Source organism: Nicotiana attenuata, unplaced genomic scaffold, assembly GCF_001879085.1.
Source record: "Nicotiana attenuata strain UT unplaced genomic scaffold, NIATTr2, whole genome shotgun sequence".
Classification (NCBI taxonomy): domain Eukaryota; kingdom Viridiplantae; phylum Streptophyta; class Magnoliopsida; order Solanales; family Solanaceae; genus Nicotiana; species Nicotiana attenuata.
Genome location: NW_017673701.1, coordinates 21,790 through 38,631, shown reverse-complemented (window position 1 = coordinate 38,631; position 16,842 = coordinate 21,790). Strand labels below are relative to the sequence as shown.

General features: G+C 39.4%; 1 protein-coding gene across 1 annotated transcript; it reads right to left on the bottom strand.

Moving 5' to 3' along the window:
• Positions 1–1,720: 1,720 nt before the first annotated feature.
• Positions 1,721–3,909, bottom strand: LOC109217066. Its single transcript, XM_019381295.1, has 3 exons — positions 2,869–3,909; positions 2,600–2,749; positions 1,721–2,518 (listed from the first exon to the last, which is right to left on the bottom strand). The coding sequence occupies exons 1-3, from the start codon at positions 3,907–3,909 to the stop codon at positions 1,721–1,723; spliced, it is 1,989 nt and encodes a 662-aa protein (XP_019236840.1).
• Between the last annotated feature and the right edge of the window lie 12,933 nt (positions 3,910–16,842).

Here is a 16,842-nt window from a genome sequence, read left to right as displayed (position 1 = left end):
CCATGCTATCAAAGGGGCTTTGTTTGTGTGTTTCTTTCCATCCCATAAGTAATTTCTGCATATTGCGACCAGCTTTTTTATCACAGCTTTGGGCAGTATAAAGATGGATGACCAGTAAGTATGAACCTGCAGCAACACGGCATTTATTAATTGTACCCTTCCAGCATACCACATGTTCCTCGAGCTCCATGTCCTTATTCTGACTGTCATCTTGTCTATTAAGACTTCACAATCCATACTAGATAGCTTCTTTGCTGAAATTGGAACCCCCAAATATCTGAATGGCAATGTCCCTTTCTGATATCCTGTAGCTTCACATAAATCTTCCAATTCTTGCTTTTGCATGTTGGCACTGAATATGTTAGACTTTCCTGCATTAGTAGTCAGCCCTGATGCATTTGTAAAAGTTTGCAAACCTCTCAACATCAGCATTACTGATTGGTAGTTTCCTTTACAGAATAACAGAATGTCATCTGCAAAACATAAGTGATTGAGCTTGATCCCCCTACATTTTGTATGATATCCAAACTCCCTCATATCAGCCACTTTGTTCAGAACTCTAGTTAGGTACTTCATACAGATTACAAAGAGTAGGGGTGAAATGGGATCCCATTGTCTTAGCCTTCTTTTCCCTGTTATGTTCCCATACAGTCCTCCATTTATTGCAATACTATATTTGGTGGTTGTTATGCAGGCCATTATCCACTTAATGAATCTCTGAGGGAAATTCATTGCATGCAGCATCTCATCCACAAACGACCACTTTACACTATCATATGCTTTTCTCAAGTCAATCTTAATTAAGTAACTCTGAGTAGTGTTCTTTCTCTTGTACAGTCTTACCAGATCTTGACATATCAGTATATTTTGTACTATTGTTCTTCCTGCTATGAATGCACTCTGATTATCTGAAATCAAACTAGGTAGTACCCCTCTCAATCTGTTGCACGACATCTTCGATATCACTTTGTAAATTGTATTACATCCTGCAATAGGTCTGTAATCTCCTACATTAGTTGCATGTGAACTCTTTGGGATAATTGTGATTACTGTATGGTTCAGAACTTTCAGCATCTCCCCTGTTCAGAAAATTCCATTACTGCATCTACTACATCTTTCCCTGTGATCTCCCAGCTATCCTTGAAGAACTTACTTCCATAACCATCTGGCCCTGGTGATTTGTCTCCATTGATTGCCCATAGAGCTGGTTTTACCTCCTTTTCTGTGAATTCCTCCTCTAGCATTCTTCTTTGTCTTTCTGTAACTGTTGGCCCTTGTTGTATTAACCTGCTATTGACATGATCCCTTTGTCTGTTGCTGTTGCCCAGTAGGTTAGTATAAAACTCAGTAAAGGCTTCTGCAATTTCCTCCATTTTTGTTCTTTGAATTCCTTCTGCATCTGTTATTGAAAACACCCTGTTCATGTTCCTTCTTGCTTTCATCATACTGTGAAAATATTTGGTATTGAGATCCCCTTGCTCCAGCCATTGCACTTTGTTTTTCTGTCTCAAAAATTGATTCCTTGCCTCCTTTAATCTCTTTGTTTTCCTGATTAGTCTAGCTTTTTCCTTCTGTAGGTCCACATTCAGTGGTGTTTGTTGCATCCTCTGTTGACATTGCATTAGCTCCTCACATGCTTGATTAGCTTTTTTCTCTATTTGGCTAAATTTCTCCTTGTTCAACTGCATTAGTTTCCCCTTCAGATTATTTAACTTCCCCACTAGTCATACATTTTGGTCTCCCTCTTATTAGTGTTCCATCCTTGCTTCATTGTCTCCTTATAACTTGGTGCAATGCTCCACATATTAAAATATCTGAATATGTGTTGCTTCTTGTGAATTTCAGCCAATCTGATTATTGCAGGGCAATGGTCATAGGTCCCCTCACTTCTGTAAAACACCTCTGAGTCTGGCATTGTTAATATCCAGTCATTGTTGATTAGTACTCTATCAATTCTGCTGTACACTCTATCTGTACCTCCCTGCTTATTGTTCCAAGTATAGAATGCCCCAGAAGATTTCATTTCTTCTAGTATACATTTTGTCACACATTCCTTAAACTCTCTTATTTCTGCCATTGTAATTGGACTCCCAATCATGTCCTCTTTATGCAAGACACAATTGAAGTCCCCCATTATTGCCCAGGGTTCAGCCATCTGATCATTTATCTCCTTAATATCTTCCCAAAGTTTCCTTCTTAGAGCAGCATCATTGAATGCATACACCATTGTTACTGAGAATTTCCTGCCATCTCCCCTATGATGAACTCTATAGTGGATTAACTGTTCTGTTACTTTACAAATACTTATGTCATATACCATCGGTTTCCATAATAGCCATATTCTTCCTCCATTATACTGACTTAAATTTGTACTATAACTCCATCCATTGCATAGGTTAAGAGCAGCCTTTTGAGCTTTAGCTCTCTTAACCTTTGTTTCCAAGAGGCCAAATAATCTAACCTGGGAATTATGCATAAACAGATTTATATCCTTCTGTCTATCTGGATTATTTAGCCCCTGGTATTCCAAAATCCAATTTTATCCATTCTTTGGTGGGCTTCCCCCACCCTTGTCTTCTTCAATCCTTTTTTTCCCTACCATTCCCTTTTCCATTGTTACCACCTGGAGTCCTGACTGACTTGTACTTGCCAGATCTTCTGCTTGTTGTTGCCCCAGTGTATCAAAAGTATTTCCTATCTTCAATGGTACTTCTTGACTATCATTGCTTTCCTCACGTATTTCCCCCCTCTAACTCCATAGTTTTGTTCTGGATTCTTGCCCCTTTCTGTTTGCTTGTTATTCCCCTGCTTTTCTTGCTGTTGTTGTTATGTTCCTTCCTGCTGTGCTTGATTATTCTGGCTGTGTACCTTTTCTTTTTGTTGTACTTCCTGCTTCTGTATTGTTTGTTGTTTCTCTTTTTCCTCCTGTATATATCTCCTACACTCATATATGTCATGTCCATAGTTCTTACATTTTCCACATAGCACTGGTTTCCATTCATAATGAATCTCCTGTTCAATTATTTTTCCTATCTCATTCTCAAATCTTATGCTTGTTGGATACTGCTGATTCAATTTTACCTCAACTAGTACTCTTGCATAGATCAGTCTATCTCTGTTAGTGGTAGCTGCATCTGCCTTTAATGGTTGTCCAATCAACCCCGCAATTTTTGTAAGTGCAGCTTGCCCCCAATATTTAATGTCAAGTCCTACCAATCTCACCCAAATTGAAATGTTCTTCATCTGCTCCTTTGTGATTTCCATATCTGGCTTCCATGGCTTAACTATCACTGGTTTTCTATCAAACATTTGCACTCCTTCTTCCACTGCTTTACTTCTACTCTCAATACTGTGAAATCTCACAAGGAACACTCCCCTATTGAGTTGTGCTACCTTGTCTATCCCCATAGCTCCCCAAATTCTCCTGAAATACCCATCAATTACTACTTGTGGTGGATTCGATCCTAGAACATAACATACAACAGCTGTTGTCCAGTAATCTACCTCATCCTTGATATCCGCCATTGTTATTTTTACATTTTGCTCTGTAACTTCTGAAATTAGGTCTAAACCTTCCTCCATCGGTATTGTACCCATAATATTACTCCATGTTTTAGGACTTGAGTCTAGGGTTTTAGTCAAACCTGTACTTTTGCTCATCTTTTCTTCCTCATCAGCTCGATCTGCCCACGACGCCCTACTCGCCATTGTTATTTCCTCGCTCGTTCCCTTTGGTGTGGTAGGATTTGAAATCTGATTGACATCCAAAGGTATTATTCCTTGGATCGAATTAATGCTTTTTAATTTCTTCGCATCTGCTGACTGTGGAACTCCTATGCACACTGAATTCGATGTCTGACTTCCATGGATCTGCTGACTTCCGCCTCTGTTCCTCGATTTTCTCGCCATTTCAGCTGTTGCTGAGGGAAAATCGCATTCTAGAGAGAGAAAGTCTTTTAAGTAGTATAATTGAATATATATAATTGAATATATAAATATTCAAAGTTAAGTGCATTAACTGCTTATAATATAGTATATAGTATATTAGTGCATTAGCTAATATATATATATATATATATATATATATATATATGCAATAAGTATTAGTTCATTAGCTAATATTATATCGAATATAATATTAGCTAATAAAAGCTAAGTATTAATGCACTTAACTTTTGAATAATTATGTATTAACGCACTAAGCTTTTATCGAATATATATAAAAGCTATATTCGATATATATAAGCCAAATTCGATATAATATTAGCTAAATTCGATATAATTCGATATATATAAGCTAAGCTATATTCTATAATACATATTTAGATGGAAATATCATAAATATAAATAATTATACTGCTTAAAAGAATATTTATACCTTAAATTGATTGAAGATTTGCTCCTTCAGCGAGAATGGGAATTCACTCCAAGTCGCATAAGGGCCATCATAAAGCTTTCTGGTGGCTTTGGTGATTATCCTTGTAGTAATATTACTAGGGATGAACCTGCAATTTAATATAAAAAAACACATTAGTATCTTAGTAAAACTGTACAAATCAATAAAAGTAAAAATAACAAATAACTCTTACCCATCACCCTCAGGGACTGTGATGATCCTGCCATATTCATCATAATGCACCTCCTCGTTATCATCAGCATCACCGTCTGAAGCATGTATATCAGAGGCATGTGTGGAAGGTGTAGGGGGGTCAAAGCTAGTATCTCGCAGGCGAAGGCCTGAAATAGATGGAGTCCCAGATGAAGATGGTTGCGAGCCCTGTGACTGCGACATAGCTGTATGGCCGCAAGTGGATGTGACACTGATAGCTGTGACCCGAGTGGTTGTGACCCGAGTGGCGGTGACACTGATGGTTGTGTTCCATGTGGATGTGACATGGATCGATGCGATCCATGCGATGCAGATGGCTGCGATCCACGTGGTCGTGAGACAGGTGGATTGTATGTCGGACGTACAGTCGTATGGCCCTGTGACGAAAGACCTGGTGTCTGCACGAAGGTGTAGGGCTGGTGATGCTGTGGCAGCTCAGAATAGCCCTGGGGTGGAAGCAAAGACATAGGCATAGGCACAGGCATCTCTGAAGAGGCAGGAAAAGATTGAGTATTATCTTCTATCCTCCTCTTTGGTTTCCTAGCCTTTTCTCGACCTCGAAAACCAGTAGGATCATTGTTATCTCGGCCCTTGCCTGTCATCTGCATAAAATAATACATATTTAGACTGAAACATATAAAGAAACTAGCTATAAATGAGAGTTATTAAAGAAACCAACTTTTTAAAGCTCATCGACGTATAGTTCCTCGTCCGAGAATTCTTCTTCCTCACTAGTTTGAGCTTCATCAGTTGATTCTTCTTCCTCGTTTTCTATAATTCTTACTTCATTTATATCAACTTCTTCCAATATATGTTCAGGATGTTCCAAATCATTTTCTAAAACTTCATCCACTATTTGGTGAACACTGGAGATATCGTTTTGATATGCAACATCTAACACATTCTTGACTTCCACCCTACCCACAGGCTTAGTTTTTATTACAACCCACCAATCGGACCTATTCCGCCGCAATGGATAAGGAGCATATGTCACGACCTGGATTTCCCACCCTCGGGAGTCGTGATGTCGCCTACTAATGGGAGCTAGGCAGGCCAATTTAATCTACCTTTTCGCAACAATTACCAACCATTTAATAAAATCAAACATAATGACATAAAGCGGAAGTCTTAAAAACATAGATAACTGAAAACCAAATGCGGAAGTTTAAATACAACTCTACCCAGATCTGGTGTCACTAACTCACGAACTACTAAAGAGTGCTAGAAACAAGTCTGAATAGAAGTACATCAATGTTTGTCTCGGTACAAGGAAAAAAAACTAATAACATAGAAGGGACTCCGGCCTGCGAACGTCAGCTAGGCTGCCTCGAAAGTCCCTGGACTGAAGTCAGCTCCCGATCAAACCCTACTGCTGAGGCCCAAAAGCTGCTCCTGGATCTGTGCAAAAAGATGCACCGAGTGTAGCATCAGCACAACCGACCCCATGTGCTGGTAAGTGCCTGGCCTAACCCCGGCAAAGTAGTGACGAGGCTGGACAGGACCTACCAAAAACAACCTGTGCAGATATATATGTATATACAAGTGCAACGAGATAACAGCAGAAAATACCAATTAAGGCGGGAAGGGGACATGCTTAGGGAAAATACAAATGAAAACAACTTATCAGAAGTAAACACGAAACTACATCAGATCTCTTAATCTATATAAGTGGTCGGCGTGCCACACGATCCCATTTCATAATATATAAGTGGTCGGCGTGCCACACGATCCCATTTCATAATATATAAGTGGTCGGCGTGCCACAGATCCCATTTCATAATATATAAGTGGTTTCATAATATATAAGTGGTTTCCCGGCAAGGGAGAATACGACTAAGCAGTTAAATCCCGGCAAGGGAGCAACAACAATAACTTACACGTCCCGGCAAGGGAATAATCACATTTCTTTCTCTTACGTTCATTTCTTACTTTTTAATCAAGTCAAAAATCGAGCCAACGCTCCAAAGAGTGTACACATCATATTTCCTTCTCATTCTCTTCATATCATATAGAAACCATCAATTAACAAGGAAGAGTCACTACCGAATCCCAATTAAGCACAAATAAAGACCCACGGTCATGCTAGACACCGGTGTATAGATACTCGTCACCATGCCTATACACCATACCCAACATTTAGCAATTAGCAAATAATACTCTAATCATATTCCCTCAAGCCAAAGTTAGATCAAACACTTACCTCAAATGCTCCAAAATCAACTCAAGCCTCTAGTATAGCTTTACCCCTCGAATTCGGCTCCAACTCAGTCAAATCTATGAAATAACGACTTTACAATATTAATAATAGCTAAACAAACTAAACCCAATGCCTAAATATGAATTTCTAAGCTTTCTTCCCAAAATTCCAAAAAATCGACCCCGGGCCCGCTTGGTCAAAACACGAGGCTCGAACCAATTCCATGTTACCCATTCCCCCACGAGCCCGGATATACAATTTATTTTCAAATTCGACCCCAAAACGAGGTCTAAATCAAGGAAAATTGAAAAACCCTAACTCTACCATTTTCCCCCAATTTCAACCCTAGATTATATAATTTAGGCTTAGAAACTTACTAATTAATGAAGGAAAAGTGAAAGAAATGAGTGGGAAATTACTTACTCAAGTGGTCTTGAAGGATGAGGGCTTCAATGGAGTCCTAGAGCTTGGGGAGGAAGAGAGCTCGTGAGAAAATTAGGAATAAAACCGTCACTGTTCTGTTTTTGAACTTTAAAAATCACTGGGCAAAAATGCCCTTCGCGTTCGCGGGAAGGGGGCCGCGTTCGCGAAGGGTAATCTGGGCAAGTAATCGCGATCGCGTGGAGGCAAACGCGAACGCGTAGAAGAAAAGTGCTAAGGTCCGGAGTTTGGTCTATGCGAACGCGATACGGGGTTCGCGAACGCGATGAAGGGAGGATTAAAGCTACGCGAACGCGGGGACTGAGCCGCGAACGCGAAGAAGGGAAAGCCCAAAGGTACGCGAACGCGGGCTGAAGGCCGCGATCGCGAAGAAGGAAAAAGCTGTGCAAAAATTGCAGAAAATCTGCTACAATCTCCTAAGTTCAAAACACCCCGGAACACCTCCGAAACACTCCCGAGCCCTCGAGGCTCCTAACCAAACTCACACACTAACTAAACAACCTCATACGAACTTAACTGACCGATCAAATCGCCAAAACAACATCATAAATGAGGAATCAAACCACAAAATCATCATTTTTCATTCTAACTTCTTAAACTTCCAATTTTAGATATTTATGTCCGAAACACGTCAAACGACGCCCGATTTCAACCAAATTTCACAGAAAGCGCTTAAACCACATATAAGACCTGTACCGGGCGCCAGAACCAAAATATGGGCCCGATACCAACACGTTCTAATCAATTTCCTTTTCAAATTTCCATACTAATTTCTGAAAAATAATTTCACAGAAAAATTCATTTCTCGGGCTCAGGACCTCGGAATTCGATTCCGGGCATACGCCCGAGTCCCATATTTTTCTACGGACCCTTCGGGACCGTCCAATCACGGGTCCGGGTCCGTTTACCCAAAATGTGGACCCAAGTCAACTTTAATTATTTTAAAGCCACATTTTAAAATTTTTCACAGAATTTAACATATAAGCTTTCCGGCTATGCGCCCGGACTGTGCACGCAAATCGAGGCAAGTAAAAATGAGGTTTTCAAGGCCTCGGAAGCACGGAATGAAAGAGAAAACAGGTGATGACCCTTTGGGTCGTCACAGCATAATACACTTGCCTAACATTATGTGCAATTATGAAAGGATCATAGCGATCATACTCCCTCGTATGATTAACCTCAATTATGTTGTATTGATTGTGTACTCTTATACCTATTGTTGGATGTGGGTCAAACCACTTGCATCTAAAGAGTATCAATTTCTTAAATGGCCAACCTGTATATTCTAGTTCTATTATTTCTTTGAGCACACCATAATAATCAATATCTCCATCTTGGTTGCCATCACCACCTTGAACCCACACCCCACTGTTGTTGCTATTTTTATTTTTAGAGCAATCCTCTGTATGAAACTTATAACCATTCACAACGTACTTAGATATTGTTGTGACCTCAACCCCAGGTCCCCAAGATATATCTTTGAAAACAATTTACACCATTATTTGGATCATTTACCTACATATTGTTAAAAAAATTCATAAGTTAGCATAACTTCCAATCATTGTTTACCTACATAGTGTTAGAATATTTTAAGGAGAAACTTACAAATTGTTTGAACAACGTATCAAATCTCGTATATACAGCATCATGGCCAAATTGACCCACAAAGTGACTGTGACACATCAAATATTTTTAGTAGTTGCATTGAGATGTAATCACAGTAATTTTTATATTTTGATAACTACTAAATCAATACTTACTTGAGAAATGGTACAACTTCGGGACAATTTAGCAACACGTGAAGTGTAGCTGACTTGAACTCCATATCACTCAAACTTCTCTTTCTAGCATCCTTAGAACATCGGCCTCGTTGATTGAATATGGACATAGGCGGATATAATGGATCATTCCTAAGGTCGATTGTGTGCCTGTTGGGCCTATTCCTAGCACATGGCACATTACTCTCAAAATAATAAGAACAAAAATGAGCAGTTTCCTTTGCAAGATAAGCTTCACATATAGATCCTTCAATCCTATTCCTTTGCTTAACAAATTGTTTGCATTTGTCAATTGTCCTACATAATTTCAGGTTAGCCAAGAACATTCAAATAAAACAAAAAATTACATCAAACTTATAATATTACCTCTCAAAGGGATACATCCATCTGCATTGAACATGCCCTCCAAGTCGTGCCTCGTGTACAAGGTGGATTGGAAGGTGTTCCATCACATCAAAAAAAACCACATGGAAATATCTTTTCCATCTTAGTAGAAGTTACACGAATGTTCTGATCCATCCGGAGTAGGTTTTCTTCCCTTAATGTGAAAGAACACAAGTCTTTGAAAAACAAACTAATCTCAGTGATGGGTTTCCAGATTCGTTCAGGCAAACCACAAAATACAATAGGCACTAAGGTCTCCATGAAAATATGATAGTCATGAATTTTCAAATGGCTCAACTTCCCTACCTCCATATCAACTTTTTTCCCAAAATTCGACGCATAACCCTCAGGCATCTTCTATTTCGTTACCCAATCACAAATTTGCCGTCTTTCCTCCAAAGTGAATGTGTAAATTGCTTTGGGCTTGAACACCTTACCATTGTTTGCTGTCTGCAAGTATAATTCAGGCCGCCTGCAATATTCTTGTAAGTCCATTCTAGCCTTCGGGTTATCCTTTGTCTTACCTTTAACATCCATCACTGTGTTGAACAAATTGTCAAAATAGTTCTTCTCAATATGCATGACATCAAGGTTGTGACGGAGAAGATTATCCTTCCAATAAGGCAACTCCCAAAATATACTCTGTTTCGTCCAATTATGAGTAACACCGTATCCGGGGAATCTATAAGATGGAGCTTCAGTAACTTTACTGAAGTTCTGGACCCTCTCCCAAATTTCCTCACCTGAAAGTATCGGAGGTGGGAAATCATATTCCATTTTATTCTTTTTGAATGCATTTTTCATCCTTCTAAACTCATGATCAGGAGGCAAGAATTGACGATGACAATCAAACCATGGTTGCTTTCGGCCATATTTCAAAGTTAACGCTTTACTATTTTCCATGCAGTAAGGACAAGCTAGCTTCCCAGCAGTCATCCACCCAGACAACATTCCATACGCGGGAAAATCATTAATTGTCCACATTAAATTAGCACGCAAAATGAAATTCTGCTTGGTTGATATGTCATATGTCATATGTTTCAACACCATTGTACCACAATTGTTTTAGCTCATCAATCAAAGGTTGCAAATATACATCAATCAAACTTTTCGGATTACGTGGACTGGGGATAATACAATTTAAGAATATATATGGACTAGTCATGCACAACTCGGGTGGTAGATTATAAGGTGTAAGAAAGACAGGCCAACATGAATATGGTGTGGCAGATACAGAAAAAGGCGTGAAGCCATCCGCACACAGACCTAATCGAACATTCCTTGGTTCACTAGCAAAATCTGGATATGTCCTATCAAAGTGCTTCCAAGCTTCTCCATCTGAACGATGACACATAACACTAGGTGGTCTTCTATTTTCAAAGTGCCATCTCATATGAGGAGCAGAACTCATCGACGCATATAACCTCTTTAACCTAGGTATAAGAGGTAAATAATGCATCGACTTGATAGCGACCATATTCCCACTGGAAAGCCTCTTGAAACGAGGCTTTTCGCAAAATTTACAACTGTCCAAACCTGCATCATCTTTATAATATAACATGCAATCATCTTCACAACAATCAATTCTCATTGACGAAAGTCCCAACTTAGAAACTAATCTCTTTGCCTTGTAGAAATCACCAGGTAATTCGATATCAGGGTCAACTAGTTCACGCATAAGGTCAATGAAAGAGTCCATGGCTCCTTGAGAAATATTCCAATCAGATTTCATACTTAGTAATCTAACTGCAACAAACAACTCAGAGTGCGGACTTCCGTTACGTAGTGGACGACTAGCTTCCTCTAAAGCTTCATGAAAACGTTTTGCGTCATCATTAGGAGTTTGTTCAACATTTTCATTGGGCTCACCCCCAAAGTGCATCCCAAAAGCATCCGCAACCATATCATGAATTCTAGAATCACGATTTGTATTCTCCACCGACCTACTACTTTCATCCACAACCATGTTATGAAATATCCCATGGCTACCATCGATCTCTCCATGACTAGTCCACACAAAGTAATTCGCTATAAACCCCTTACTATAAAGATGAACCTCAACTTCCTCCGGTTTTTCAAACTTCATACAGTCGCACCTAACACAAGGGCACCTAATTACTCCTTCATTTATGTATGGCGGAAGTGACATTGCATGTCTAATAAATTCATCAACCCCTTCTACAAAATCCTCCCGCAATCCCCGCCGATTAGGATAATTTCTATTGTACATCCAAGTACGATGTTCCATCTATATAAATAAAGCAAGAACAAATTAATTTAGTTAATTCAAGTATTTATAATGTATTCTTATTTAGGACAATGTATTTACAAGTACTCTTATTTAGGTATTGCTAATGTATGAATTGTTTCTTTTCACAATTTAACTCAATATAAATTAATACAAGAACTAAAAGATCATAATTTCCTTAATTTCATAAATCTAATGTAGTTCAAACCAAAAACCCTAATACTAAATAGACAAAAAATCTGAAAAATTACATAAAATTAAATAGCAAAAATTAAAAATTAAAAAGCTAAGAAGGTAAATTACTAACCTTGGTAGATTAAAGGAGGATTAAAAAGCAGTGGTGGAAAGGGGTGGGGGACAGCGGCTCCGGCGACAGTGGTAGCAGCGGCTCCGGCGATAGTGGTAGCGGCGGACAGTGGTAGCAGCGGCTCCGGCATGGGGGCGCGCGGCCACAGTGGTGGCAAGGGGTGGGGGGATTGATTTATGTAAGGGAAATAGAGAAGGGGAGGAGAATATGTTGAGAGAGAGTTTGAGAAATTTTTGGTAAGAAAATAAGAGATTGGGAGGGCAAACCCGATTTTGATTCTGGATTTACTAATAGCGACCAAAGTTGGTCGCTAGCTTCTGACCGTTTGACCAGAATAGCGACCAACGTTGGTCGCTATTTCTAAAAAAAACTAAATTACTTTTAGTTCAATTTAAAATTATATATATATATATATATATATATATATATATATATATATATATATATATATATATNAGTTCTTCCATTTTTAGTTAAATTCCCATGAATTTCTAGGTGGATTTCACAATAAAAATGAGTATTGAGACCAAGATTCTTACCTCAAGTCGATTCCTCTTGAATCCGTCTTTCATTTCCTCCAAAAATCTCCAAAAACGAGCGGCCATGGGTGAAAATAGACCCAAAATCCCGAACAAGATGACTTTAAAACATTCTGCCCAGCTACAGGATTTTCTTCTTCGCGAACGCGGTCCAACTCTCGCGAACGCGTAGCACAAAATTACATTGACCAACTTTTACCTTACACGAACGCGACACGCCCATCACGAACGCGATGCTTCCACAGCCTTGACCTTCTCGAACACGCCACTTCCATCGCGAACGCGATGCTGCCTCTCACAACCCTTCGCGAACGCGGCATGGACCCTCGCGGACGCGTAGCTCACAGAACTCAGCCCTTTGTGAACGCGAGCTCCCCTTCGCGAACGCGAAGGCCAAAATACCTGCAACACCAGAACTGAAAATCTACAATCTCTCAAACACAAAAATGGTCCGATTGACCACCCGAAACTCACCCGAGGCCCCCGGGACCTCAACCAAAAGCACCAACACATCCTAAAACCTCATTCAAACTTGTTCCAATCTCCAAAACACCTCAAACAACACCAAAACCATCAATTCACATCGAATTCAAGCCTAAGTTTTTTTTCCAAAAACTTCCGAAACACGCATTTGATCAAAAATCCAATCAAACGTCGTCCGAATGACCTGAAATTTTACACACACATCCCAAATCACATAACGAAGCTACAGCAACTCTTGGAATTCCATTCCGACCCTCGGATCAAAATCTCACCTTTCAACCGGAAATCGCCAAAATTCTAACTTCGCCAATTCAAGCCTAATTCTACACCGGACCTCCAAAACCAATTCCGATCACGCTCCTAAGTCATAAATCACCCAACGAAGCTAACCAAATCATAAAAACTCCGATCCGAGCTCATATACAAATAGGTCAACTCTTGGTCAAAACTTTCAACTGAGACTCTTCTTTCCAAATCATTCCGATTTTCCTGAAAACCAAAATCAACGATCTACATCAGTCATAACACATCATACGGGGCAAGTCATGCCCGAGAACCGGCGATCAAAGTGCAAAAGCTCACAACGACCGGTCGGATCGTTACACACGGATGGCTGTGATCTATGTGGATGTGACATGGATCGATGCGATCCATGAGATGCTGATGGATGCGATCCACGTGGTAGTGAGACAGGTGGACTATATGTCGGACGTACAGTCCTATGGCCCTGTGAAGAAAGACCTGGCGTCTGCACGAAGGTGTAGGGCTGGTGATGTTGTGGCAGCTCAGAATAGCCCTGGGGTGGAGGCCAAGACATAGGCATAGGCACAGGCATCTGTGAAGAGGCAGGAAAAGATTGAGTAGTATCTTCTACCCTCCTCTTTGGTTTCCTAGCCTTTTCTCGACCCCGAGAACCAGTAGGATCATTGTTACCTCGACCCTTGCCTGTCATCTGCATAATATAATACATATTTAGATTGAAACATATAAAGAAACTAGCTATAAACGAGAGTTATTAAAGAAACCAACTTTTTAAAGCTCATCGACGTATAGTTCCTCGTCCGAGAATTCTTCTTCCTCACTAGTTTGAGCTTCATCAGTTGATTCTTCTTCCTCGTTTTCTATAATTCTTACTTCATTTATATCAACTTCTTCCAATATGTGTTCAGGATGTTCCAAATCATTTTCTAAAACTTCGTCCACTATTTGGTGAACACTGGAGATATCGTTTTGATATGCAACATCTAACACATTCTTGACTTCTACCCTACCCACAGGCTTAGTTTTTATTACAACCCACCAATCAGACTTATTCCGCCGCAATGGATAAGGAGCATAATACACTTGCCTAACATTATGTGCAATTATGAAAGGATCATAGCGATCATACTCCCTCGTATGATTAACCTCAATTATGTTGTATTGATTGTGTACTCTTGTACCTCTTGTTGGATGTGGGTCAAACCACTTGCATCTAAAGAGTATCAATTTCTTAAATGGCCAACCTGTATATTCTAGTTCTATTATTTCTTTGAGCACACCATAATAATCAATATCTCCATCTTGGTTGCCATCACCACCTTGAACCCACACCCCACTGTTGTTGCTATTTTTATTTTTAGAGCAATCTTCTGTATGAAACTTATAACCATTCATAACGTACTTAGACATTGTTGTGACCTCAACCCCAGGTCCCCAAGATACATCTTTCAAAAATTGATTTACACCATTATTTGGATCATTTACCTACATATCGTTAAAAAAATTCATAAGTTAGCATAACTTCCAAACATTGTTTACCTACATAGTGTTAGAATATTTTAAGGAGAAACTTACAAATTGTTTTAACCACGTATCAAATCTCATATATACAGCATCATGGCCAAATTGACCCACAAAGTGACTGTGACACATCAAATATTTTTAGTAGTTGCATTGAGATGTAATCACAGTAATTTTTATATTTTGATAACTACTAAATCAATACTTACTTGAGATATGGTACAACTTCGGGATAATTTAGCAACACGTGAAGTGTAGCTGACTTGAACTCCATATCACTCAAACTTCTCTTTCTACCATCCTTAGAACATCAGCCTGGTTTATTAAATATGGACATAGGCGGATATAATGGATCATTCCTAAGGTCGACCGTGTGCCTGTTGGGCCTATTCCTAGCACATGGCACATTACTCTCAAAGTAATAAGAACAAAAATGAGCAGTTTCCTTCGCAAGATAAGCTTCGCATATAAATCCTTCAATCCTATTCCTCTGCTTAACAAATTGTTTGCATTTGCCAATTGTCCTACATAATTTCAGGTTAGCCGAGAACATTTGTTTAAATTAAAACACACAATTACATCAAACTTAAAAGATTACCTCTCAAAGGGATACATCCATCTGCATTGAACAGGCCCTCCAAGTCGTGCCTCGTGTACAAGGTGGATTGGAAGGTGTTCCATCACATCAAAAAACTCACATAGAAATATCTTTTCCATCTTAGTAGAAGTTACACAAATGTTCTGATCCATCCGGAGTAGGTTTTCTTCCCTTAATGTGGAAGAACACAAGTCTTTGAAAAACAAACTAATCTCTGTGATGGGTTTCCAGATTCGTTCAGGCAAACCACAAAATGCAATAGGCACTAAGGTCTCCATGAAAACATGACAGTCATGACTTTTCAAATGGCTCAACTTCCCTACCTCCATAGCAACTTTTTTCCCAAAATTCGACGCATAACCCTCAGGCATCTTCAATTTCGTTACCCAATCACAAATTTTCCGTCTTTCCTCCAAAGTGAATGTGCAACTTGCTTTGGGCTTGAACACCTTACCATTGTTTGCTGTCTGCAAGTATAATGCAGGCCGCCTGCAATATTCTTGTAAGTTCATTTTAGCCTTCGGGTTATCCTTTGTCTTACCTTTAACATCCATCACTGTGTTGAACAAATTGTCAAAATAGTTCTTCTCAATATGCATGGCATCAAGGTTGTGACGGAGAAGATTATTCTTCCAATAAGGCAACTCCCAAAATACACTCTATTTCGTCCAATTATGAGTAACACCGTACCCGGGGAATCTATAAGGTGGAGCTTCAGTAACTTTACTGAAGTTTTGTACCCTCTCCCAAATTTCCTCACCTGAAAGTATCGAAGGTGGAAAATCATATTCCATTTTATTCTTTTTGAATGCATTTTTCATCCTTCTAAACTCATGATCAGGAGGCAAGAATTGACGGTGACAATCAAACCATGATTGCTTTCGGCCATATTTCAAAGTGAACGCTTTACTATTTTCCATGCAGTAAGGACAAGCTAGCTTCCCAGCAGTCATCCACCCAGACAACATTCCATACGCAGGAAAATCGTTAATTGTCCATATTAAATTAGCACGCAAAATGAAATTCTGCTTGGTTGATATGTCATATGTTTCAACACCATCGTACCATAATTGTTTTAGCTCATCAATCAAAGGTTGCAAATATACATCAATCAAACTTTTCGGATTACGTGGACCGGGGATAATACAATTTAAGAATATATATGGACTAGTCATGCACAACTCGGGTGGTAGATTATAAGGTGTAAGAAAGACAGGCCAACATGAATATGGTGTGGCAGATACAGAAAAAGGCGTGAAGCCATCCGCACACAGACCTAATCGAACATTCCTTGGTTCACTAGCAAAATCTGGATATGTCCTATCAAAGTGCTTCCAAGCTTCTCCATCTGAAGGATGACACATAACACCAGGTGGTCTTCTATTTTCAAAGTGCCATCTCATATGAGGAGCAGAACTCATCGACGCATATAACCTCTTTAACCTAGGTATAAGAGGTAAATAATGCATCGACTTG